Source organism: Heterocephalus glaber, unplaced genomic scaffold (assembly GCF_053883595.1).
Source record: "Heterocephalus glaber isolate CG9 unplaced genomic scaffold, H.glaber_assembly_v1.0 deba00000676, whole genome shotgun sequence".
Classification (NCBI taxonomy): domain Eukaryota; kingdom Metazoa; phylum Chordata; class Mammalia; order Rodentia; family Bathyergidae; genus Heterocephalus; species Heterocephalus glaber.
This window is the reverse complement of record NW_028258156.1, coordinates 13,174,925-13,200,657: the sequence shown is the minus strand read 5'-3', so window position 1 is coordinate 13,200,657 and position 25,733 is coordinate 13,174,925. Positions and strand designations below refer to the sequence as shown.

General features: G+C 38.0%; 1 protein-coding gene across 3 annotated transcripts in view; it reads left to right on the top strand.

Moving 5' to 3' along the window:
* Positions 1–25,733, top strand: part of Bzw2 (basic leucine zipper and W2 domains 2) — a 56,239-nt gene that overhangs the window by 17,625 nt on the left and 12,881 nt on the right. For 2 of the 3 annotated variants that reach the window (XM_004839596.4, XM_004839597.4), the window contains exons 3-8: positions 6,191–6,367; positions 9,862–9,965; positions 12,888–12,953; positions 16,504–16,639; positions 21,046–21,155; positions 25,474–25,644. In XM_004839596.4, coding sequence (XP_004839653.1) covers positions 6,191–6,367; positions 9,862–9,965; positions 12,888–12,953; positions 16,504–16,639; positions 21,046–21,155; positions 25,474–25,644 — 764 coding nt within the window. Of the gene's footprint in view, positions 1–671; positions 890–6,190; positions 6,368–9,861; positions 9,966–12,887; positions 12,954–16,503; positions 16,640–21,045; positions 21,156–25,473; positions 25,645–25,733 lie in introns of those variants that run through there. The other variant, XM_021254155.2, reaches the window with a different exon arrangement.

The window sequence follows — 25,733 nt, the reverse complement described above, 5'->3', positions numbered from 1 at the left end:
AAATATGATTTAATATTTAGTCAGTTTTATACAATTACATAGTGTTGCAAAAATATATAGTTTTGCATAATTTGGTATGGATTATATAAAAAATATTACATATTTATAGTTTGTGGAGTTGTATTGTTTGTATAAAAATAGTCAAACTGAAACTCCATAAGGAAACTCTTTCAAAGAGGAAACATGAGATGAATTGTTAACTTGGAGAATGGCTACAAAATATTTAAGAAAGTATGTTGTGAAGGCAGGTGATCTTTGAGCAGAGTTGTCTCAGCTGGTAGCCCACTTTGTACGCCCTTAGCACGACCAGCCCACGTTCTCTTGCAGGGCTGTGTCCACTTAGGTAGCAGGTATAGTCAGCTAGGAAGACCGGAAGTTCCAGTGCAGTCTATCATATATATCCGAAGAGCCTAAAGGAGTCACTAGACACCAGTAAGACTCAACTTGATTACATAAGCTGTAAGTACATGGATAGCCTGCGCCACCTTCTTCTGTTTAGTCCTTGTCTCAGTCGTACAGACTGTGTGTTTCTCCATTGGACTCTGGAAGCAGATATCAACACAAGCTAACTAGCATGTATTTATTGTCTCACTGTTGAAGTCTTTTTAAAGAAAAAAATTGCATAGATGATTTTGAAAGGAGCCATCAGGAGTGAACCATGACCTTGTTCCAGGGAAGTGATTGTGGGCCCTGGGAATGTGATACTAGTTAATATACACCTTACTGGGAGGCACAGAAGGTTTGCCATTGACCGTCTGCGGAGGGAATGTGCTAATCTCAGCCCTGGATCTCTAGCTCTAGCAGTTTGATGAGTGTGACGCTGATTCACTGAGCTCAAGAGCCAAGGCGGCCCAAGATTGTATTGAGCAAGAGCAGACAAGATCCCCAGGTAAACCGGCCTTCCCGGCAGCCACTGGAAGGGTTTTCCAGTTCTTCACAGGTTTGCCTCTGATTCATTTGGTCATCGTGATTATGTCATGAGAGCATTCAGGGAAAACTTCTGGGAAATATATATTGTTTGTCAGTAGATATGAATTTATATAACTCAGGTCAGATGGGAATTTAAGCAACATTTGAGCCATTTTGGGCCAAACTGCTGACTGGAAAAAACAAATTGTGTCAACTTCACATTGCCTCCTGACGACTTACCATACTTTGGCTTTGCTTTGCCATTATGATATGGCTGATTTCACATAAATATATAGCAGTTTTGTGAGGTAAAGGAGAAGAAAGTACTGAGGATACCTCGGTCCTTTGCTAAACTATCTGAAGATCTGTCTTCACTTTGAAACTGTTCCCTTAGACATCATACAGAACCCCTTTAACACCCTCTTTTCCTTTATAAAATACTATATATCTTGCTTATCGTATATGTTTTCCAGAGCTACATTGTCTAATGTGGCTTGTGGGAACCTGAAAGGATGAAATTTCTCCCCTCGGCTGTTACCATGCCTTACTAATTGGAATAACTGAATGGCTTTCCTGCTACAACATCCAAACTTGTAGTGTCTGTGGGGATGGGCCTCAACTGTTTTTGGAAGCTGGTCGCAAGACTTGGCAAACAGCCTGTGGTCTTTTCACGTCCTATATTCTAGAAAACGTCTTTCTCTTCGGAGGAAGAATTACCTTTTGGTGGCCAGATCCAGAGTGAGGGTGTCTTAATATTGTTCTTCTTAGTTACAGATACAGTTACCCCCTTCTTCAGCTCACAGAATATATTTCTTTAGAGTTCTTATCATCCCCCTCCATACAACAAGACCCTATTACATATATTTTTTCTGCTGCCAAGATTTGCATGTTTAGGGAAACTGGATAAAATTAGTGAAAATAGAGGGAAGAAAGTGAACAAATTGTAGGCACTTGAAGTGACCACGTATTCAGGTTTCTCCCTGAGACTTGAGCTTTGTGCTGTTCATTTAAAATCACTATTAGATTTACTGGGCTGGGGGTGTAGCTCAGTGGCAGAGCTGCTCCTGCCTAGCATGCATGAGGCTCCGGGTTCAATTCCCAGCACTACAAAACAAAAAAAAAAGATTTACCATAAGTGGTGTTAATAACTGGATAAACCTTTAAACCCTGAAATATATATACAAGTAGTGTGTATAATTAGAAAATACATGATACTTCTTACTATAATTTAGTAACCTTCAGGAAGAGATACAGGATATGTTATTCATCAGTTCATTAACAAATTGGGCAAATGCTATATTTACCAGTTGCTATAGTTTGTGCAGTAAGCAATGCAATTAGATAACTTACAGGCATATTTGAGTGTCAAGAATAGGCTTGTTTCTCTGTAAGGGCTATTATGACTAACTCTTGGTGTCATATTTGTGATTCACTAGCAGTATAAGTTTCAGGCCCTAATTATATACTTTCTACTTCAAGGGAGGTTTGTGAAAGGAGGCAATGGCATTTCTAAATTTTTCTGCTAGTTCTTTCACAAATGAAATACAAACTGCATGATACACAGTTGCTCCAGATGGAAAGGAATCGTTGGGTAAAATGTCTTGATTACCAGATTTCCATTAGTGTTCTTATCATTTTCTTTCTTTTAAAAAAAAATTTTATTTATTTATTGATTGATTGATTTATTGATTGATTTTTTGGTGCCAGGGATCAAATTTGGGACCTTGCACTTGCGAGGCAGGCAGTGGCACCCCTAAGTTAAATCTCCGGCCCTCTTACCATTTTCTAGTGTAGGAGTTTTCTTTTCCTCATGGAGACTGTCTTTACAGGTGGGAGATTTTTTTTTTTCAGCATACAAAAGGATATTCTGTGATGCCATCATATCTTCTAAGATAGTCAATATATGTGATCATTTTGACATAATGCTTTATTGCTCACTGTTAAAGTATCCTTGGTCATGATATGTTTTCTTTAACTTTTCCTCTTCCCTGGTAATTCTTTTGGAAAATTATAATGGCAATATTAATGGGAATAGAATCACAAGTTTTTAAATTTGTCTCTTAAATTCAAAACAAAGTCTTTGATAGAGATTCTCAGCATAGCCTGTATTTTTTTCATTTACCCTACTTATATTCCCATTGTCTCAAGTCATAATTTTCAAATCATCAGAATCTGATCTACCACTTGATCCGAACTTGTAGTGTGTTGGTGGGGATGGCCTCAGTTGACTTTGGAAGCTGGTTGGAAGATTTAATAAACAGCCTGTGGTCTTTTCACTTCCTATATTCTCATAGAAAAGGAAAAAAAAAAGTCTTTCTCCCAGGAGGAAAAATTCCACTTTGGCCAGATCCTGAATAAGGTTGAAGTTATCTCTGCTTGCCAGTGGGTTCCTCTTGCTTAGAGATACAGTTGCCCCCTCCCCCAGCCCCACAGAATACATTCTGCAGGAGTTCTTATCTATTTCCCTTCCCCCTCTCACAAATGGACCCTAATTATCCCCCCCCCATCAATATTAGCATGTCCTTGGCTGCATAATGTTTTCCTTATGGCATCAAAAGGCCCTTCTATCTCTTGTGTATGACAAATATTGTTCCAGTTAATTTATGTGTGTCTGTGGCGTCTCACGCCCTGTGACTCCAACTGGTACTGGGAATGCCATTCTTCTCTGGGTCGGGGGCTGATGTAAGCGGTGTTAACCACTTTTATAACCCATCCCTTGTGTTAGACAACTCCAGGCAGTCAGTCTGTACAGACCAGACAGTTTGGTTTTTAAATGTAGTTTTAATTTTATCAAAATTATGCAATCACATGGTTTAAAGAGTCAAATAGCTCTGTAAGACATGTTATAACAACAGCATGTCTACTCCCAGAGGAACTCTTTCAACTCTTCTAACTGCTGCCTTTGACTTTTATGTTCATGCTGCCAAAGAGCATTCTTCTATGGCTATCTCTTGGCTTTTCTGGGAGGCTTTAAATACTCACTTCCTACTGGAGAAATTGAGGCGTCAGCTCTCTTTCACTGCCCACGCCCTCTTGTATACCTTGTGCTCTGCCACTCTGTTCTTTCATTCCATACTAATTGCAGCTGGACCACTGTTTAGGGCTTATGTTATTATGCCCTTGTACATGCTAGTCACAGCTAAACTGATACTTGATTATTTTTCTTTTTTTGAAATTATTTCATTATCTCTATTAAATAAATTTAATAATTTATCTTCTTTTGGCTTAGTTTCCTGTGCCTTGGAACTAGTCAGCCTTTCCTTTTGTTGTGTAAATCTCTTAATACAAAGCACTTTTAGGGACTGTAGCAGTGGTAGTTTATTGAAGGAATTCTTCCATCTCATCACGTTGTGTTGTGTAGTAAGAATTCACTCCTGGTCAGGTTACTGTCTAAGCCAGCTGCAGAGCTGTCAATTTAGAATGCTTGAAATCCCCTTTCACACTTTCCCACAAGAATGCTGTTTCCCTGTCTTTTACATGGTTCCTTTTCTTTTTTCTAGGATCTCTTGACTTTATTCCTTATTCTCCATTTTTGAGACTTTGAATATTTCACTATATGTGAACTTTGCTCTTACCCTCGATTAAGGTTTGGCCAAACTAGGATTCTGGGTTAGAAATTGTTTTCTTCAGAACTTTGATGAAATTTCTTCTGCTTTCTGATACTTCATGAACTGTTGAGCAATTCGTGTCATTTTGTTTCTTGATATTGTGTGTGACTTATTTTTGTTGTTGCTCTTTTATTTTGCTTTATTTTATTTGTCCTAGAAAATTCAGATAGTTGTTTTGTGCCCAGTCTCCTGAAATATATGATGATGGATATAACTATTGCAGTGCGTATGCACTTTAGTTCTTATGCTGGGTACTCAAGCAGCCTTTTATTTGGACATTTTTCAGTTCTGTGAAACTTTTTAAAAATGTTTACAACAACTACAAATTCTGTCTTTTTTGCCATACCTTTTATTTGGACATTTAACTGGTCTGCCCTTTTTGTTCTTATTTTCTAGGTCTTTGACCTTTTTCTAGTTTCTAACAGAGATTCTCAGCTTTCTTGTCAGTTGTTTCATTGAGTTTTTTTCAGTTTTTTTTTTATTTCCAAGGACTCACTTTTATTCATGAAGTTTTTTATAGTGCTTGTCCCTCCCTCTTCCTCCCTTTCTCCTCTTCCTCTTATCTTCTGGCTCCAAGTCAGCATCCCACTTAAAGTTCTGTATCTCTAGAGGTGAGACCAAAACTCTTCCCGATTCCTGACCTCACCACACCCCGAAGCCACTTCTCTCACTGTAGCACTTCACTTAACACCTTTAACCTACACCTTTGTGATTGTTCTGTATTTGTTTTATCAGTGTTCTTTGAGGATAGAAGGCTGTGTTATATTTATATTCCCTTAAGTCCTCTGGGGCCCTTTCAAGAGATGCTCAAAATTAAAACCATTTTTATAATAATCCTAAGATATTACTTACTTCTTACATATTCTCCCATGAGTTTACTGAGGAGTCTTCCAGTCTGTAGAATGTGTGATATTGGGCTAGCTTGAATGCAGTGGATGTAAGAATCCATCTGCCTACTTATTAACCACGACATTAAAAAGATTAATAAATATTCTGAAATTTTGTAGCTGAAAGTCTAGTAAAATAAGTCACCATGGATGTAATCTCTATGAACAAAGAGCGCTTTGGAATCCTCAGTGCTGTGTAAGAATGTCAAGGGGCCAGGAAGGCACAGAGCTGAGACTCTGCTCCAAAACCATGAACATGCATACAGAGTTCATACTGTATCCTACTAAATACTGACATACTTGCTAGCATTATTTGTCTTATAAGACAGGTAGTCCTCATTTCCTCCCTGTAAATCCTTGCTTATGTTTATTTTCTCCTATATTCTTTGGTGATTTTCTGGTCGTTTTCTTTCTCAATCTTGGATGAAACAGTATTTTAACTTTCTTGTTACACTGTTTTTTCTCAGGTGGTTAGAGTTAGTAATTCACATTGACCCTAACCTACAAATGACATAAATGAATAGCCATTAATTTTATTACTTATGAGCTAGAGAGTCAAACTATTTCTGTGGCCTCTTTGAACAGGAATATACTATTGCTTGGGTAAATGTTTAAACAAGATGTTTTGGAACATGGAAAGCTGATGGAAAAACTTAAATTATCCTTCAGTTTCTGAATAATCACTCTATCAAAGAAACAATGGTGAACAAAGGGAACATGGTCAGTCTCTTTGGGGAATGTGATATGTACATAAAGAAGTAATCTTACGATTTTTTAAAATTTTAGATGAAAAAGAGAAATTCGAACCCACAGTCTTCAGGGATACACTTGTCCAGGGGCTTAATGAAGCTGGTGATGACCTTGAAGCTGTAGCCAAATTTCTGGACTCCACAGGCTCAAGATTAGATTATCGTCGCTATGCAGACACACTCTTTGACATCCTGGTGGCTGGCAGTATGCTGGGTAAGCCATGCATTGTACCATCTTCTTGTATATTTCAATTCTATTGTCATGCCTCCTTATAAGATAGAATCTTTATAAGCTTCCATTTATTAGAGTTGATTTAAAAATGCAAATAGGAGTCTACAGTTTGTACCTCAGTTACAACTTGGAATGCTATTAATGTAGGTTTAAAATGTTTGCTGGTTCATAAAGACATAGAATTGAAGGGTTTCTGCTGACATAACAGTGCGGTTTGCCACTTTGCTCTAACTGAAAGCCACTGTCCCATGTGCTTCTAATCCTTAAATGTTTATAGAGGGGCCACGAAAGTGGCAGTTCTGCAGAAGAGTGTGACTGTGTCGTCTAGGTTCTTCAACGTGCTTAATGAGCCTACATGACACAGGGTAGCTTTTCTTTTGAACTCACCCCACTTTCAGAAGTTTTGTCAATGCCATTTCACTTGTAAATAACAAACTAGCTAAGAAATATAGATTATGCCTAGTTTTTAAAAAAATCCTTTCAACTGCGAACACTGTACATAGATGGATTAAAGATAGAAGATTGGTGATTGTTATAGGCTGCTGACAGCAAAATAAAGGTTGTGTATTGCAGAGCAGGGGTGTTCAGGAAGAAGGCTTCAGAATACTAGTTAAGTGAATTAAACAGCTCTTCCAAATGTTTGGTAGCCATCATAACCACCCATTTTTCCTGTGCTGGACATTCTTAGATCTTACTTGTTAATAATTAGTTTCCGTGGTAGCCATAAATCACTAGGAGTGGCAGATTTTCCTGGGCCTGCAATTTTCAATTGTTTGAGGGATCTTTGCAAATGTAATTGTTACAAAGACTTGGGAGTAGGGCCCAGGTGTGCTTCCTGCTCTGCTACACAAAGCAAAAATAACACAGTGCAAATATGCCCTGCCCAAAATCTGTGCCTTTTATTGAGAAATAACGACTTAAACCATCTTTTGACTTTGAGACAAAGGTATATTGATATCTTCTTTTTGAGGTGGAAGCTCTTCTGAGCTGTTACTTCAAGTATATTCTCCATTTTTGTAGGCCTCCCCCGAGATAGGCTTTCCCCAGTCTGTAGGCCTTAGCCCCTTGTATGGGCTTCGGTGGAAGTTGCGGGCCAGCACCAGGGGTCTAGATTGGGTGAAGGGTGTTTTCTACCTTGAGGCTTCTGAGGTGGAGTTCCGACCGCGGGCACATGGCCCAACTCACACAATACTGTGTCTCACATAGAGCTTGGGAAGCCCAGAAGTGGTGAAGACGCTCACTTCAGAGTGTGCCTGAATGAGGGATGTCTTAATGGCACAGTTCCTGCAGTGTACAGGCTGCACAAAGCCTTGGCCCTCTTTGCCATAACCATCGCTCCTTCTTTCTTGGTACGTGGTCCCATTTGGTACCAAGCCCCTGTTCACTGATTTTTACTACATACTGAATTGCTTCTGTTGTTACTGTTGATACAAATCACTCACTGCCACTGTACATAATTCCAGGTCAAGTACAAAAGCCATATGCAGTGTTTTCAGGAGAATGACCTCCAGGCAGCCCTGTCGACCCTTCTGTCATTCTTGAGCTGTTGTACTTTCTCCCCTCTCACCAGACCTCTAGGCCCCCTCCTGCTTCTCTGGATGCCACTGGACTTGACTCACTCCTCAGTAGGTGGTAAATTATCTGTACATCTTGCACAGATTATCTCAGGGCTTTATCTGCCGTGATCAGCAGATTAATTTCTGCAGTCCAAGTTTCATTCCTCACACTTTGTACTTCCAAGAAGAGGGTAGAACAGTCTGTTTGGTATAGCTCAAGATGCCCACTGGGTACAGGTTTATCATGTAATTGATGAAACCAGCCAGCTATATTCTTTCAATATAAGCACTTTATCAACTATGTAGGAGTTTTCTTTACACCTATAAAACATTTGTCTTCTCTTAATTGTTCTTGAATCAACAACTGTATTGGTCTTTCAGTTTTCCCCTTGGTATAATAGCTACAAGAAATATTTTATCTTTTACTCCAGCCTAAAGAAAAGTTGCCATTTAGAAATGGCAAATAATCCTTAGTTCCAATATCAGGAAAAAATAATTTTAAATGGAAGTTATAACAGTATAATTAATACATATATAACAAGTGTTATGTAAATGGACGCAAATTTTAAAACTTACCTTTTAAGAGAACAGACTACCCTTTCAAAATCATGCTTTGCAGTTATGTAATTTTTATCAGATAGGAGTAATTAGCCCAGAGTTTTTAGAAGATCATCATCTCAAAATTATGTTCCAGGTGATATGTTCATTAAAAGGGGCTAATTAAATCTCATGCATAACTTAATTGAATGAAAATAGACTCCTGAAGGAACTGACTTCTCTAAAAACTAATTTATTTCCAAAACTGCTGGAGTCTGAAGCCCATAGAAGATGCACTAGCTAAGGAAAATGTAACTCAGTTGAATTCTCATTTGCTTCTATTTGCAACAAAGGTGGCTATATATAACCCTTTTCATCTGAAAATCTGACATCACAAGTTAAATCAAGGCACTTAAATTTACAAGTAAATAGAAAGAGTGGTGGTGAACAGATAACTTGTGCCTTTTCAGCTTGGATCATTGTTGTATCCTTGGTGCCTAGCACAGTAGCTAGTGTGAGTGTGTATGCTACAAGTACTTGTTAAGCATATGAAAGATACTACTTTGACTTGACCTGCTCAAAACTTCTACTCTAATTATAATGGAATAGAATCAAAACAAAAATACCTTGTGTTCTGATTCTGCCCTTCTAATCAATCAGTGCTTACAAAGGCCAACATTGAAAACTTAAAAGTGAAGCCCTTGAATGTGGAAAATTGAATTGTAGAGAAAAAGGCATCATTTGTTCTAGTCAGTTTAGTCCATGAAGAAGAAAGATAAGGGAGAATAAAATACTCTCCTAGCCAATGCAGCTGTTGGATGAGCAAATACAAATGGCAGAGTGGCAGAGAACATGCTGTTCAACAGTGCATGGATAACTGGGTTTGTGAAGAAGGAACAGTTTTAATACCTACCCGAGTAGAAGCCAGTGAGGTCTATTAGATCTCACCAATCTCATAGGTGGGTGAAGCGGAATCTGACAAATCATTATCAAGCCCGAAAAACTGTGTCCTAGCACAAGTAGTATCAGGAATTGAGCTGAGACTGATTGAATTAAATTTACTGAATAATGGTTGCTGTTTAGCTTCCATAGTTAAAGATATGCTTTGGAAATAACCAGATTCATAATGATAGGATAGGGAGAATGTAAGAATATGGAACAACAATGTTATATGCTATGTTTGGCATGTGAAATAGAACAACCAGTTTGTATTATGTTGGAAATATCAGTACACAGCAACCTGTAATATATTTACATAGGAACATTCCCCGGAATTTTGACACTCATAGTTCACATCTTGTTTTTCTGGATGCAGAAAGTGCTGTGTTCTGCAAATGCTTTTCTCCTTTGGCTGTTGCACTAAATGTAATTTTCTCTTTTCAGCCCCTGGAGGAACACGCATAGATGACGGTGACAAGACCAAGATGACCAACCACTGTGTGTTTTCAGCAAATGAAGATCACGAAACCATCCGAAACTATGCTCAGGTAGAGCCTGATATTAAGAGGTTGCCATTGGTTTACAAGGGAAGCAGTTGAACAGGATTGAGGAAAACAAAACTCTCTAGCCCACTTTTATAATAGGATGTTAACTAACTCTTAAACATATGAAAAGATACTCAGTTACTTTCATAGTAAAATAGCGGGCTTGAACACTACATAAAACTGTTTTTAACCACTCACCTGTCAGGGATATAGGGCACCAGGTACACACAGCAATGTCCAGTGGGACAGTGAACTGGTTCTCTCTTTAGGGAAAGTAATGTCTTTCAAAACATGATTGCACATTCCCTTTGGCTCAGCAGTTTCAGTTCTAAGACATCATTCTGTAGCTGTGCTTACACATGTGTGAAATGCCACAAACGCTGATAGCCATTTAGCATTGGCTGAAGTAGCAAAGGAAGAAAACAAAAAAAAAAATCAATAGAAGACTAAGTACAATTTGGCAACTTGTATTAATAAAGATTCCCGTATAACTATGAAAAAGAGAGGCAAGAGGGTTTTGTATTGTGTTAGAGCTATAAAAGGTTCATATCTAGATTAAGTGAAAACTGCAAGACAATAAGTTATGAAGACCATCTGTAAGGAACAGATACATACAGGCATTTCAAAAGAAACCCCCCCCCCATATATGAAAACATGTTTGATCTCATTGGTACTAAAGAAATCCTTACTAAAGTCAGATTGTTTTATATGCATTTTCTTGGTAAATAATCAGGTATTCAATAGTCCTAATGAAGGACTAGAAGTGGTCGGAACGTAACATGGAACAATATGTTAGACATTACCTTTTAAAGCTGAGCATAAGTGCATTCATTATACCCAGCTAGAGTAGGGTTGGCATGTTCCTGTGGTCTAACATCAGTTATTCTCAGCTAAACCATGAAATGAGCAAGCCCCGGGTTCACAAATCTTCTTGCATACTCATTTCGGTACATGAGATGGGAAAGGCCATAGGAATTAACCACTGCTAAGTGGTAAAATTTCAGATGCTAGAGACTGTCTTTCCTTCAGTTATTAAAATGTGCAAGGCATATGAAGGCAAGTAATTTGGGATATAAAGCCATTAACAATTTAAACTTTAGACATTTTTAATTATATGCTATTTTAGCAAAGATTTCTTTTCCCTTTTTTATATTTAAGAAATTGACACAAAAACTAAGAATTTTATTTTTGAGACAGGGTCTCATTATATAATTCAGGCTGGCCTCAGACTCACAGTGATCCTCCTGCCCCAGCCTTCCCAAGTGCTGGGATTGTAGGTGTGTGCCACCATGCCCAGAGGAAATACTTTTAAATGGTACAAAAGATTAAGTAGACAGAATTGAGTGGGCCAGATTCTAATCTATCCTCTGAAAATCTTTGTTTCTGGTAGTATGTAATAACTGTAAACACTGTGAGAAGGAGTATACTGAAGTAAATACCCTCAGTTCAGAAGCTGATGCTTTTAATTGTTGCAGTCATCTTTTTGTGTATTAGATAAGGGCAGTTCACAAGGTATCACAATTTCTAAATTCAGATCGTGAATCTGAATACTTAGTAGCCATTGCCAGGTCTGCCAAATAATAGTGGCTCTTACCTTCCACATAGAATTTTTTCAGGGCCAAATTAATACAGACAAAGGTATATTATTCATTATTTGAATTCCATTGGAAGGAAAGAAAAGAAGACCTAGAAAAAAAAAATCAGTACAGCTATTTCTATAAACAAAAAGATAATGAAGTTTGCCTCTTCATTATATCTAAATTGAATGGTTTCTTCTTACAAATGATTTTATTTTTCATTTGGATTATAGGTATTTGAAAGAGAAAACAATTTGATACCTTGCTTGAGTTTAAAAATCATTGAATACTAAGGACCTGAGTTTGATCCCTGGTACCAAAAAAACAAAAACAAAAAATCTTTGAATACTTACAGATTGACAGAAAAACCTGGTGAATGAGGCCATCAAGCAGAGAGAGATTACATAAATGGGAAGGATATTTGAGGGAAGATAAATCATAAAAGCTGTTGGCTCATTGGAAAATGCTTTTGTAAAAACGATGACTTTTGTTCTCTTACATAGACATTTACCTGTGGGTATTTAGATAATCATTCTTGGATAAAGAGAATTATTTTTCCTATTAATAATCACTTAAAGAAACAAGTAAGTGCTGGTGTCAGTTGGAAATCAAATGTGTAGGATTTTAATGCAATTTTGTTTTTTACTTCATATCAATTCCCTGCCTACTTCATTATTCTTTTCCCACAAAGGACTAGTATAACTTTTACTTCTGAGCTCCATCTTAATTGCATTAAGAAATTCACCAAAAATTGGTAGGAGTAATTCATTTGGATATAAGAGAAAGGAACTATATTCAGAAAGCATTTCCACAGGTATTAAAAATATTTACAAGATGTTCATTTAAATTAAAAATTCAACTTTCATACAGTCTAGAATTTAATTGTCACAGCAGCACATCCTGGGCATGAGGCCAGTAATCTTTATTGTTAGTCCAGTAGTATTTTTACTCATCTGTGAACAACATGTTTGACACCCACTTAGAGTATGATCTGCCTGAAAGTGCTCTCTTCCCGAGTGTGTCTCCATCTACGTGAATATGACCCCTGTATTTTAGTTATTATTTTCAGTCTCTGTGTCTCACACATTAAAAATCCTATTCATTTTTATTTTCATCAACATTATTTTTGGTTTCTCTACCTGTTCTTTTCTTCAGTGAATTAGTTTCATCCTTTAGATGGTCTTGATTTTATTTTTTGCCTAAATCATAGGAACACCTTTAAAATGCTTACAGCCTTTATATCTCTCTATGAATATGTTTATACTTTGTTATTATAGTAATTAAGATGACTTCTACACTTCTATGGATTTTTAAGTTGTTTACATAATATTTTCTGTTTTATGCTTAGGTCTTCAATAAACTCATCAGGAGATACAAGTATTTGGAAAAGGCGTTTGAAGATGAAATGAAAAAGGTAAGAAATTGAATTGTAATGCCTGCCTGTTTAAAGTGGTGGAATAGAAGGGTACACACTCACAGTGATAGTCCAGGAGTGCTGGGGACATTATGAGTTTTAAATAAAAGCTTGTTAAATAAATGATTTAGTGTGACAAAGCATTAGCTAAATGCCAAAGGAAGAAGTATGTGATTTTCCTGGGCTTTTTTTTCATTAATATTTAATGTGAGACAGTGCTTTGTTTAATAGGAATAGTTTTACAGATTATGATCTTAAATATCACAGAGCTTAAAATGAAAACTAGAGATTCCAGATATTCATGAACAGTAGGTATAATGTAAAGCTATATGTATAAAGATGTTTATCACAGAATTGAGAAATAACTTAAGTGTTCATTGAGGGGACACTGGTTATAGATTATCCATATATTGGAAGGAACATTAAGCAGTCTTGTAAGAATGAGGCTCAGCTACAAGAATTGATAAGGAGGAATGCCCATAATAAATTAAATGAAGGGTGTGGTAGTACCTGCCTGTAATCTCAGCACTCAGGAAGCTAAAGCAGGAGAATTCCCGCTAGTTTGAGGCCAGTCTCACATAGTGAGTTCAAGCCCAGCCTAAATGACAAAGTGAGACCCTTTCTCAAAAAAAAAATAGAAATTAAATGAAAAAGCAAGGTGCAGAGCAACAACTTTAGTAGTAGTTTGACCTTGATCGAGGTAATTTCTTTGTTCCTGCTTTCTTGCCTTTAATTAGGGATTGAAGCTATTTATATTAGTGCATTTTCTGTAGCCACTAACAAAATAGCATAGGCTGGGTGAGTTATGAAGAAAATAAATTTATTTCAGCGCATGGTTCTGCCAGTCCAAGGTTGAGTGCTGCCGGTCCCAGGTTGAGGTTCTTGCTGGCAGAGTCCTGTATTCACTCAGGGCATCTCATGGCAGGAGATGGGGAATGCGTATGTACATGTATAGCTTCTGGTCTCTCCTGGTCTCTCTCCTTCATACCAAGCACCCAGGATTCAGTTGTGACTGTCTAACCCTAATCACTTCCTGAAGGCCCCACCGCTGTATATTATAGTCGCATTAAGTTCTTTCCCTCTTAATATCTCACAATGGGAATTAAATTTCAATATGCAAATCCTTGGGTGACATTCAAACTATGTCATAGCACTGTTGTAGATGTTCATGCACAGAAAGTGTGATCAGAAGTGTATCTGGTTCACTCAACAAGTTTTTACTTCTTGCTGCTTACCACTCTGCCATTTTCCTGGAAGTCCCCAACAAGTTTTTACTTCTATCAGTGTATTATAATATAAAAGCATATGTATGTGTAGATATATTTGTGCACTTACAAATCTGGAAGAGGGCTGGGGATTTAGCGCAGTGGTTCCAGCACCTGTCTTGGAAGCACAAGGTCTGGAGTTCGATCCCCAGTACCAAAAAAGAAACTCTGGAAGAACGCAGATCAAACTTAATAATGTTAATTCTAAGGGAGTTTGATTACAGGGTATTTTTCACATCTTTATATTATACTACATTATGTGATCTCACTCAGAAACCATATACTAATTTTTATATGGAAAGATTTTAAATGGGGGAAAATTGTTCACTCACCTGCCTAGGGCTCAGAAAATAACAAGTACTTGAATAAATAAATAAAAATAGAAAAATGTTGTAAAAGTTCAAATAAACATTTTCTCTACTATTACCACTTATGTTTCCACTTCTCAGCTCATGTGAACCTTGAAAATGCCCCTAGCTATTTATTCATGTATTGAATAAAGCTGTTGAGAAGGATTTCTTTTGTATCGTGTTTCTATATTTTAGAGCCATCTCTGTTGAACAACATGATTATAATATTGATCCATTGAACAGTGATTATTTAAAATTATTATGCATGATTAAATAGATTTTTTAAATGAATGAGCGCTCTTTTAATGTGCTCCTGACGCTCTGTGGAGCTTTGATCTGTGTTACTCTCACTCTTTCACTCCCGGCTCTTAGGGAATTTTTAATTTGTTGAAAATTTAATAAGTATAGATGAAAGTCAGCTGGACTGTGTTCATCCTAGTTCTGCCACTTATTCATAATGTAAATATTTAGACAGTCACACAACCTTCCTGTAATGATTCTTCAGCTGTTGGGGGATAGTACATTAATACTGCCCTACCTACCTCACGGTTACCAGAAGAATCATGTCATTAACATGTAAATACCTAAGTCTGTATTGATGCTGGTGACTTTTCATTGGTGCCAAATGATGAAAAGACCAGCAGGTCCCTGTATTGAGTAATTATCATCCCAGGAGAACGCAGTAGTACCATGCTTAAGAAGTGATAGAATGGAGAAAAAGCACATAGTCAAAGCACATAGCAGGGGAGAATTAGGAAAACAGAGGGTGACCCACAAGTCCGATCACTCTTAACATTCAAAATGCAAAGTAATCCCATTTGCTTTTGGCGCCCATTCAGACCTTCTAGAGTTGCCCCTTTTTGGTTCCCTTCACTACTGGGCAGAAGGATTGGAACACAGGGACCCAGAAGACCCAAGCAACACCCCCCACCCCCACTCACTCTTAGGCCAGAATTACTGTGTCGAGCCCACACTGCAAGACCACAGCCTGGTTAGAGCTTCCTTGACTGCGCGTGTTGCACTGCCCTCATCACCAAGGGTGGTGGTGACACTGTGACATCAATAAATGGCATGTTTTGGATCTAAGTATTTTTAAAAAATCAAGAACTTAAAAAACCTTTTCCTATTTCAGCATTCTTACTCTGAACATTGTTATATCCTGTGAGCTCAGGAAAGTGAATATAGGATGTCCAAAACACCATGGATTCTTTGCTGTTTTGTTGTCGATGATGGCGGTGGTTTGGGCCTTGGTTTTGTTTTCTTGCCATGAGAATTCTATCCCCTCCCCCGCCCAAAAAAAGACAGTTACACCTGGGGGTATATCACCATAACTGAAAAACATGTGAAAATCAGTTTATTGCAGAAATCATTATGCGCGTTGTGTATTCTTACCCTTTTTCATGTATGTGATAGGATCAGAAAATAAGATGAATGTTTAAATATTTAAGGCTGAGGCAGGAAGATCACCACGTGTTCGAGACCAGCCTGAACTACATAGTGAGACCCTGTCTCAAAAAAAAATATATATATATATTTAAAAACGTATTACAATGAAAAACACATTGCCATTAATCACTCTTAAAATACTCCCCCTCGCTTGTAACACACACACCCCATTGTTGGCAGTGTGTTTTACTAGAAGAGCTTTAATTTCACCATTCTTTAACATTCACCATGTCTTTTGGTCATCCCTTATATGTGCTCCATGTAAATGCTACACACTCTTCTCCACGTGTCCTTTCTTTCCTTAAATACTCACAGCCATGTATGAGTGAACACAGTAATGGCGCAGTGTCTAGTAACGTTGCTTCCGAGAGGACGCGTAGGTAACTAGACGTGTGCGTGTCCCTGGATAGCTGGGTGTGCACTCTGCTTGGTGCTCTCCAACTTTGGTCCCTTGCTTTATAGACATGGTTTCTTTTGTTTGACCCGCAGCTTCTCCTCTTCCTTAAAGCCTTTTCCGAAACAGAGCAGACAAAGTTGGCGATGCTGTCCGGGATCCTGCTGGGTAACGGCACCCTTCCTGCCACCATCCTCACCAGCCTCTTCACCGACAGCTTAGTCAAAGAAGGTAACTGCCGGTTTCTCACCCGTCACCTGTGAAAGAAAAGGAAAGCCGTAAATAGAAAAATACCAGTACCTCTTGTTAGCCTTCTCTACTGCTGGTCCTCCGTGGGAGGCGGGGGAGTCTTTAAGTAATAAAAAGAGTGCATGTGCTCACGGTAAGAAATTAGAAGAAAATTATGCACAACCTTACACAGACAGAGACTAAAATCTTACGCTTCACTGTGTCCAGGTGTGGGACCCTATACTTGTAATCCCAGCCACTTGGGAGGCTGGGGTAGGAGGATTACAAGTTTGAGGCCAGCCTGGACAATTTAGCAATGCTTTGTCTAAAAATAAAATGAGAAGGCTGGGATTTAGCCCAGCAGTTCACTGCTTGCTCCACATGCACAGGACTGGGGTTCTCTCCCCAGTACCACCAAAAACAAGCAAAGAAACAAAATCTCAGTGCGGAGATTGAATGCAGTAGCAGGTCCAGGCCATTTCTTTCAGCTGAGATGCTCCTCCCACACTTAGGAGGAAAGTGCTCCATTGAGCAGTGAAGCTTTGTGCTTTGTACAGTCTTTAATTTTTTTGTACCTAAGTCCCAATAGCACTGGCTCCCCTTTAATGTAACAAACATTTAACCACTCCCCAAGATGATTGTAAACTGCATGAATTGCAAACATACTAATAAAATTTTAAAAATTGTTTTTAAAATGTAACAATCAAAAAATACCCTGTCAGATTAAAAAAATATCCCACCCCCACATGGCCACTCTCCTGAACAGTTTCCTCCCAAGATTTGGGGAAACATTCTCAGGAGCCCATTTTGCTCACATTTGTGACCTCTGTTGTCTTACACACCATAAGTACTTTTAGGAAGAAGTCAGCGCTTGCTGCACAAAGAGGCTTTTCTAAGAATTGGACAGGCGTGCATACAATGATTGCTCACAGAGTAAAACAAAACTAGGCTATTAAATTGTAGGAGGATAATGATATTCAAATTATAATGCAACACAAAACAGTTATTTTTCTAATGTAACTTTTGTCTGAACATCTGTTAATTCTAAGAACTTAAAAGTCTTCCTCCTACACACATGAAGTCCCACCGTCATTCATGCCTGTAGTGAAAGGGGTTATAGTTTTCTCGTAGCTTAGAAAAAAATACAGTAAGTTAAGAGTCAAATTGTATTATTCAGAGAGTCTCTATAAAACGCCCACCCATCCCACCCACCCTCAACCCCACTGGAGACTGAATCCAAGGCTTTCTCCCTGAGCAACATCCCCAGCTTTTTTTATTCTTTTTATTTTGAGACATGGTCTCACTACATCACTAAGTTACCCGAGCTGGGCTTGAACTTTTGATCCTCCTGCCTCAGTCTCCCAGATTGCTGAGATTAATGCAGCACGCTAGCTAAAATGGCTCATCTTTGTGACAGTCCATGTTCTGTAATTAGTATTAGTCTGTTGTTAGTCTTAGGACATTTGAATGTGTTTTTCTCAGGAAAACTCATGGTATTTCACGTATCTTTCTGGTTTTTAGCCATTTTACACACACAAAGAATTTAAACCTTGAACATTATTAATATTAAATTATCCTAGCCATTACAACATAATCACTGTCCCGGTTGCATTAAAAACTCAAAATAATTTCTGCAGCCTTCTTTGAAATATGCCCAAAAAGTAAATTATATGGAGAGATGGACAGATAGGGAATAAAGTAAATATAGCAAAACATTAATAGTTGTAGAATCTAGAATGTGTGTGTGTGTGTATGGCTCACTTTGTTCAACTTTTCTATATGTTTGAATTATAAAGTTAAATATTGAGGGGGGAAATGCCTTTTCTGTGGAAGTCACTTGTAGTACTTGTGACATACTGTTTTTCCTTGTACTGTACCATCTTGAGAAACAAGAGGTTTAAACACTTGTTTGCTATTTCAGAATGGGTTAAATTATCTTCCTTATGATGAGTGCCATCGTTATCTATATCTAAATTGTACCAATAAAATTAATTAAAGAAAAAAGAAATTCTTTTCCTCCTATCTCCTATCCAGCAAATGGTTAAGGGGGTAGGGTCATTCCACTTGCTGGAAGAATGACTACAAAGAAATTTCCCAAACTTTTCACCAAGAGCTGCTGCCCTTAATGCAGAGTCATAGGTTTAAATCTAGATTTTTATACTATTTTCGACCACAGTTTTTTTTTTTACTTATGAGATATGTTACAGCTTAGTATTAATATGATTTAATTATATAAATTTACATTGAATTTTAATACTGATTTATTAACTAATAACACTATAAATCCATGTAGTAAGTTGTTATCTTAAAATTCTCTGGCTTAAAGTAGATCTTTTATTGTCCTAGCCATAATTTTATTTTAACTTAGTTCCTCTGTTTATTCATTTGAAAAAAAAATCAGGCAGAGTTTGTGTCAGTGTAAATGATAAATGGATTGAATGCTTTCATCTGCAAGTACCTGGAAGACTTGCGTGAAATTGGCATATAAAGATGTTAATTGGCTGACATAGGCCACATGACCAGTGCTGGCCCAATAGCAATTACCAAAGGGATGGTGTGGGCAAATGAGATTAGCCTGAGGTCTTCACACTAATTTGTGCCTAAGAAGGTGTTGCCAGGACTTGGACCAATCAGAAGCCACCTGGCCTGGACAAAATGGGAGTTTTCTGTTACGGAGAATAAAGGCTGCTTAGCCAACCATTATTAGGTGAAAACTTCAATTCAGGAAAATCAGTTAAATATTTCAAGTACTCCATAACTCTTCAATAAATGAAATGTAAATTTAGAAATTTGAAGTGCTGACAGAAGAGCCATCTATTAGTTTTCTGATTATTTATATTTTGAAATAAGTCATAATTAAATGTGGGTATGTGATTCAGTGGTTTCCAATTAGCATAAATACTTCTTAGAAAAACTCACAAAACCCAAGCACATTGATATCCCTGTAATCTCAGCACTTCGGGAAGAGTCAGACTGGAGGATTACAAGTTTGAGTTCCACCTAGATAACTTAGTGACTTACTGAGGAATTTTTAAAAGGGCTGGGTATGTAGTTTAGTGTGAAGGCTCTAGGTTCAATCTCCAGGGAAAAGATTTTAAAAAGTGTTTATTTTGAAGCAGCCTGTTTATAGTGTAACTCATAAATATGTTAAAATACTTTTTTCTAAAAAAGAAACATAAAATGAAGATGCATGTGCAGCCGTAGTTATACTGTCAGCTACTATTAATCTTTTACTGCTCTCTCTTATCACCAAACTAGTTGCCATCTGTTGACATTGCAGTTTTGTGTCCTATGGTTTTTATTGTGCTGTTTGCTTTGTTTGCTTGTTTTCACAAATAGGGCTTCTGTGTCTTTGCCAATGCTGTCTGGAAGCCAAGACCACTTCTTTTTTTTTTGGTACCAGGAATTAAACTCGGGACCTTTCACTTGCGAGGCAGGCAGTGGAACCATTGAGCTAAATCCCCGGCTCCCAAGACCACTTCTTTCAAGCCACTTGTCTGTACCTCTTGAGTTGTGATTTCCATCATCTTCTGGATTTGATGGACCTGTTGATGCTAAGCATAAGAATTCTCCCATATCTGATAGTTGCAGTTACTTTTTAGTAAAACCAACACAGAACAAAAAAGCAAATAACCATTAGTAGTCTTGATATCAAGATGAATTTCAATCATGGTCTGCTTTTTTTTTTTTATTTAAACATTGGACACATTTTGTCATGGCTAAGATGCATGCCATGGATGTAAGTCAAGCAGGTTTTGCCTTGAATATCCACAGTAATTAGCATGAATTTTCTAAACTCACCCCCATTGTTCTTCACATCAGCAAGGTTCATTTCAAATACAGGGCCTTTGAGGCCATCAGATGCCATTTTGGTTCCTTGACTTCCATGCCTAGCATTTTCCAATAATTCTTATATTGAAAATAGTGAGTGCTTTCCCATTATACTAAGGTTTCTTAGAAGACAGATCAACTGATTTCTTGGTTCCTTTTTTTCTGCCTTCTACTAGGCGTTTAGTCTTGCAGCCTGCCATGGTGCTGCTCAGAAAGCCAATAGGGATGATCACCATCACAAACATGAAATACTTGTGAACCACAGGGTGACAGAGGACTGAAGACCCTGAGCTTCAAATAGGTTTTTGACCAAGTGAAAATAAACACATAAATAATTAAAGTCTACCAACTTGGAATCAGGAAGTATGCTTTGAAAAGTATTTTATTTTTTTTCTTTCTCGTGAGATGTTGTTTGTAGTAATGAACAGAAAAAAACTATGCCTACAGGTCTATCTGTTTTCCCTTTGTATCAAATCAAGTCTTTTAGTTATTTACCCATTTTAGGAAACCTAGTAAGAAACGTTGCCAAGTGGTTTTATTTCTTCAAAGAATGATATTTTCTTCTTTTTTTTAAACAGGCATTGCAGCCTCATTTGCTGTCAAGCTTTTTAAAGCCTGGATGGCAGAAAAAGATGCCAACTCTGTTACCTCATCCTTGAGAAAAGCCAACTTGGACAAGAGGCTGCTTGTAAGTGTTTTCATGTTAAAAAAAAGAAAGAGGGGGGAATGGTTGTGAGCACGATGCTCCTGCAAGGGCTTTGGCAATTCCTGTAGTGTAATAGACGACTCAGAAGCCTGAGCTGGTGCTGAAATGGGAATGCATTTCTTTTAATTTTATATAATTGGTCAAAAGAAACTAATTTCATTTCCATCTTTGGTAAATAAACAACCTGAAAAATTTAAGGGACCACGAGGAATGGAAAGACTTTCAGATCTGAAAGTTAGTTTCTATAAGATGCTAACATTTTATCAGGATTTAAACTTTCTTTGGTAACCAATAACTGTATGGAAATCGGTGCTTTAATGTGATTTTGTTAAATTCCCTATCATATGCAAGGCCTTGGGTGTGATTCCCAGCACTTGAGAGGGGAGAAATTCTGTCAGTCCCTCAAAGTGAGATACTTGTAATGTCTTGGGCAGGAGTGAGACTACACTGATCTCAAACGTGTTAAATAGTTTGTTGATAAAATCTGAGTTTAAACAAGATTGAAAATAGGGTACTGAAGAAAGCAAACAAATTAATCGTAGTTAATTTGAAACTTTCATGATCACAAGTGCTTAATTATATTTTTATTTTTCCATCTTTGTAGTTTTTGAAGAAAGTTAAGAAAATTATTTTTTTGTTTTTATACTTTCTGCCTGCACCCTGCAATTTCTACTAGAAACATCGGCTGTGCAGATAATAAGTGTTTCTCCCAGTGGAGCTGCTTTTGCAATTCTAAGAGTCTAAAATTAAGACACCCCTGCCATATTCTCTTCACCAGTCTGTTGTCTGCTTTTGCCTTGTAGTATGTGTGGAAGGGCGCTGATCCAGCTAGTAGTTCTAAAACTCTTTTTCTCAAGAGAACCTGAAAATAATTGTCAGTATAAATAGTTGTACTTTCTATCATTTTAAAATTCCTTTGTCTCTTGAGGTTTGTCTTTACATCGTGATAAAGAAGAAACCTGTAGCCTAGATTTTAATTGATTTCTGCTAGCAGTAATAATTTTCATTTAGCATATTGAGTGCATGCTGTGTGCCAGGCATGATCCTAGAACTTGTGATGCTGGTACAGAATAGGAAGAGTCCCCAGGGATGCGGCTCAGTGGTAGAGCTCTCGATTGGCGTGTGTGAGGTCCTGGGTTTAAATCCCCAGCACCACCAAAAAAGAAAGCAAATTTCCCTGCCCTCCTAGAGCCCACTTTCTGGAAGATTTAGGACAGATCCTTATAAATAGAAGCAAAGGTTATGAAAAATGAATAAATAAACCAAACATATTTCTTGTCTGCTAGCCTGAGTTGCCCGTGGGTTAGCTGCATCTTGGTTAGGCCCAGCTGGGTTCCATATGTCTTCATTCTAGGGCTCAGACAGAAGGAGCAGCTCCCATCTGGGGCATTCTGTGCTCATGGCAGTGGACAGGAACACAGAGACTGACCTGAGCCTCTCAAGTGCGTCCAAATCCACCCCTCTTTGTATGCCAAAGGAAGTCACTGGCCAGCCTGGCAATAGAGTGGGAAAATTCAACCCACTGCCTCCTTGCAGATAAACAGCAGCAGGGTTATCTGCATGGTCACGTATTTGGGGGATGAGATGCATATGTGGTGGTTCTACCAGCTGGGTGAGGTCAGGTCCTGGACTGCCTGCAGATGTGAGCCGACTGAGTGCATGCATGAGGAACTAGGGCCTCAGTTCCATCCTTAAGGAGGAAATATTTGTTCATGGAGACATACAGTAAAATTCTCTTTAACTGTGAGCTACTACATTTTAGAAAAGTAGCATATTATCAGATCTTAGCAATCTACTAATGTAGCATAGAAGAAAAATTCACAGTTTGGAAAGAAGTGAGAATGGAAAAAGCTCCCCCATTACTAAAAAAGGGAGCAACGAGTGATTAAGAAATTGAAGAAGTTGCTGTTGTCCTTTATTTATTTAATAAGTAAATTTCAGGTATATTTTGCTTGAATATTTCTGGGAATTAGGGATACTGACAGGAAGCAAACAAGCACACTCCCTCAGGGGCAAACATTCTACTCCAGGAGACTGAGCAGTGAACTAAATAGGCAAGTGAAATGTGTATCATCATAAATGATGGCAAAAATGATGTTGGGAAAAGCTAAAGCATGTATATGAATATGGGAAGCAGTTTGCCAGGACCAGGGAAGACCTGTGTGATAAAGCAACGTTTGTGCTAAGACTTAAAAAAGGTGAGGGAGTGTGAAGTATAAAAAGAAAGAAAACATGTGGGCCTTAAGACAGCAGCAAAGAGTAGATCAGCTCAGAGAAGGACCTAGCCCATGTCATCTGGGCACTGACTTTACTGCAAGTGACATGGAAGCTTTTGAAATACTCTTTGCAAAATGTGTGTATAATGTGCTTTAGATTCTTAGTCACTGTGGTTGTCACTGTTGGAACTGTCAGGAACAAGGGCAACAGCAGAGAGACCTTAATCTAGAGATGAAAGGACAGAGCTTTATACCAAAGTAAGGTTTTTTTGTTGCCAGGTGTGCTGGTGCACTCCTGTAATCCCAGCTCCTCAAGAAGCTGAGGAAGGAGGATCACAAGTTCAAAGCCATCCCGAGCAACTTAGTGAAACCCTGTCTCAAAATAAAATTTTTTAAAGGGCTGGGGATGTGGCTCAGTGGTAGAATGCTTACCTAGCATAGGTGAGGCCTTGGGTTCAGTGCCTAGTACTTCAAAACAAAACAAAACAAACAACTGAAAACAAAATAGGTTTTTCCAACAAATACAAACCATGTTCCAAGCCACAGAATGACACAGTCTGATTGAGACTGGCTTTGCCTCAGTTTAATCTGAATAATAATTTTCAGGATATTACATAGCATTCATAAGGACTTTGGGTGTACTTCATAAACTATGAGTAATATGTCAGACAGCATATTGCACTGAGCCTAACTTTAGATCACGCTTTGCAGTCACACTCTTCTGAACAGAATATGGAGCTCCAGACTGAGGAGTGAAATAAGCATTGCCTCTGCTGCCAGTTGCTCTGTCCTTAAATATTTCTAGATATATAAACTGGGTCAAGCAGCTAAACTTTACTGAGGCTGAGCTTATCATGTAGAAAAATTTCTACTTTATATAGTTATTATGTAGAAAGTACCAAGTCTTTTTGATTCATAGAAGAAACTCCATGAAATTAAATTCATTCCTTCCCCTTTATTTGGAAGCTCTTGAGTGATAGTGAAAATATTAGTGACAAAATTCCAGTGTGCTGTGAAATATTTGCTTTAATATAAATGTGTACTGTATTTGATAGCTGTTCCCACCAACTCTGTTCTGACATTTTGAAACACATGCCTCGAGGACAATTATAGGACGATAATATAGGGAATATGTAATTTAAGTCCTGGCAAAGAAGCCCTCTGGCAGTGTTCCTATACTTGGTGGCAAACCCATTACAGATCTCTCCACTGAGTCTTATATGGGAGCTGCATAGCCTTTGGCTATATACATGCAAATCTAACCAATATAAAGTTTGAGTCTTTTTTAGCTATTTGAAAATTGAGAACTTTGAAAATTGTCTTAATTTCATAGTTGGGTGTTGAGCTCATACAAGATTAGATCATGACTAAATGTTTCTGAGATTCTTCCAAGCTGGCAGGGTAAAATGAAATGAGGTGAAAATGTGAAAGCAGCTATGGTATATTGCTCTTTTTTGAAAAAAAAATAATTACATCCAAATTATGAAGAATTGGTACTCACTATGAGTTTGAGAACCACCATCATTAATAGATAATGACAAAATTCTCTGTTGCTCCTGAGCTAGTATTTTAGAATAATAGCAGCATTTTCTCAAAATGACAATAAAAGTCCTTAAGAGAACAATAGTGTTGTTTTCTAATATTATCCAGTCATTTCAGCATTAATTGACTCTTGTCAGCTTGTAGTTAAGAAAACTGCAGATATGTAATGATTTCAGTTTTTCTTAATTTAAAACAACTCAACTATTATTTAAAAGTATCTTACTTGTATATAATTCAGCAACGTTAGTTCTGTGTTCACACATGCTCCCATTGATTAAAGGAAAGGAATAGAAGGACGAAGAGCTCAAGATGAGTGAAGCTAATTTATCCAAGTAGCTTAACATTCTCTCTTTGAAAAACTGCTTCACTTTAGAAGTTGCTTGGTGCAATAAATATCCTAGAGATTTGTTTTGCAAACCAGTCCTTGTTTCTTCTCTTCCAAATATATCTTCAGTGGTATTATGATATGAAAATTTTGCCCTTTATGCTTTCTGAAATTTGAATAGCTTCTTGTGTAACAGCCTCTTCCCTCGCTCTTCCAGGAGCTCTTCCCCGTTAACAGGCAGAGTGTGGATCATTTTGCTAAGTACTTCACTGATGCGGGGCTCAAGGAGCTCTCGGATTTCCTCCGCATCCAGCAGTCCCTGGGCACCAGGAAGGAGCTGCAGAAGGAGCTCCAAGAGCGGCTGTCGCAGGAATGCCCGATCAAGGAGGTGGGAGACCTGGCAGCCACAAACGAAGGCTAGGGTGTAGCACGGTGGTAGAGCACTGAGCAGCACCCTCGAGGCCTGGGTGTAATCCC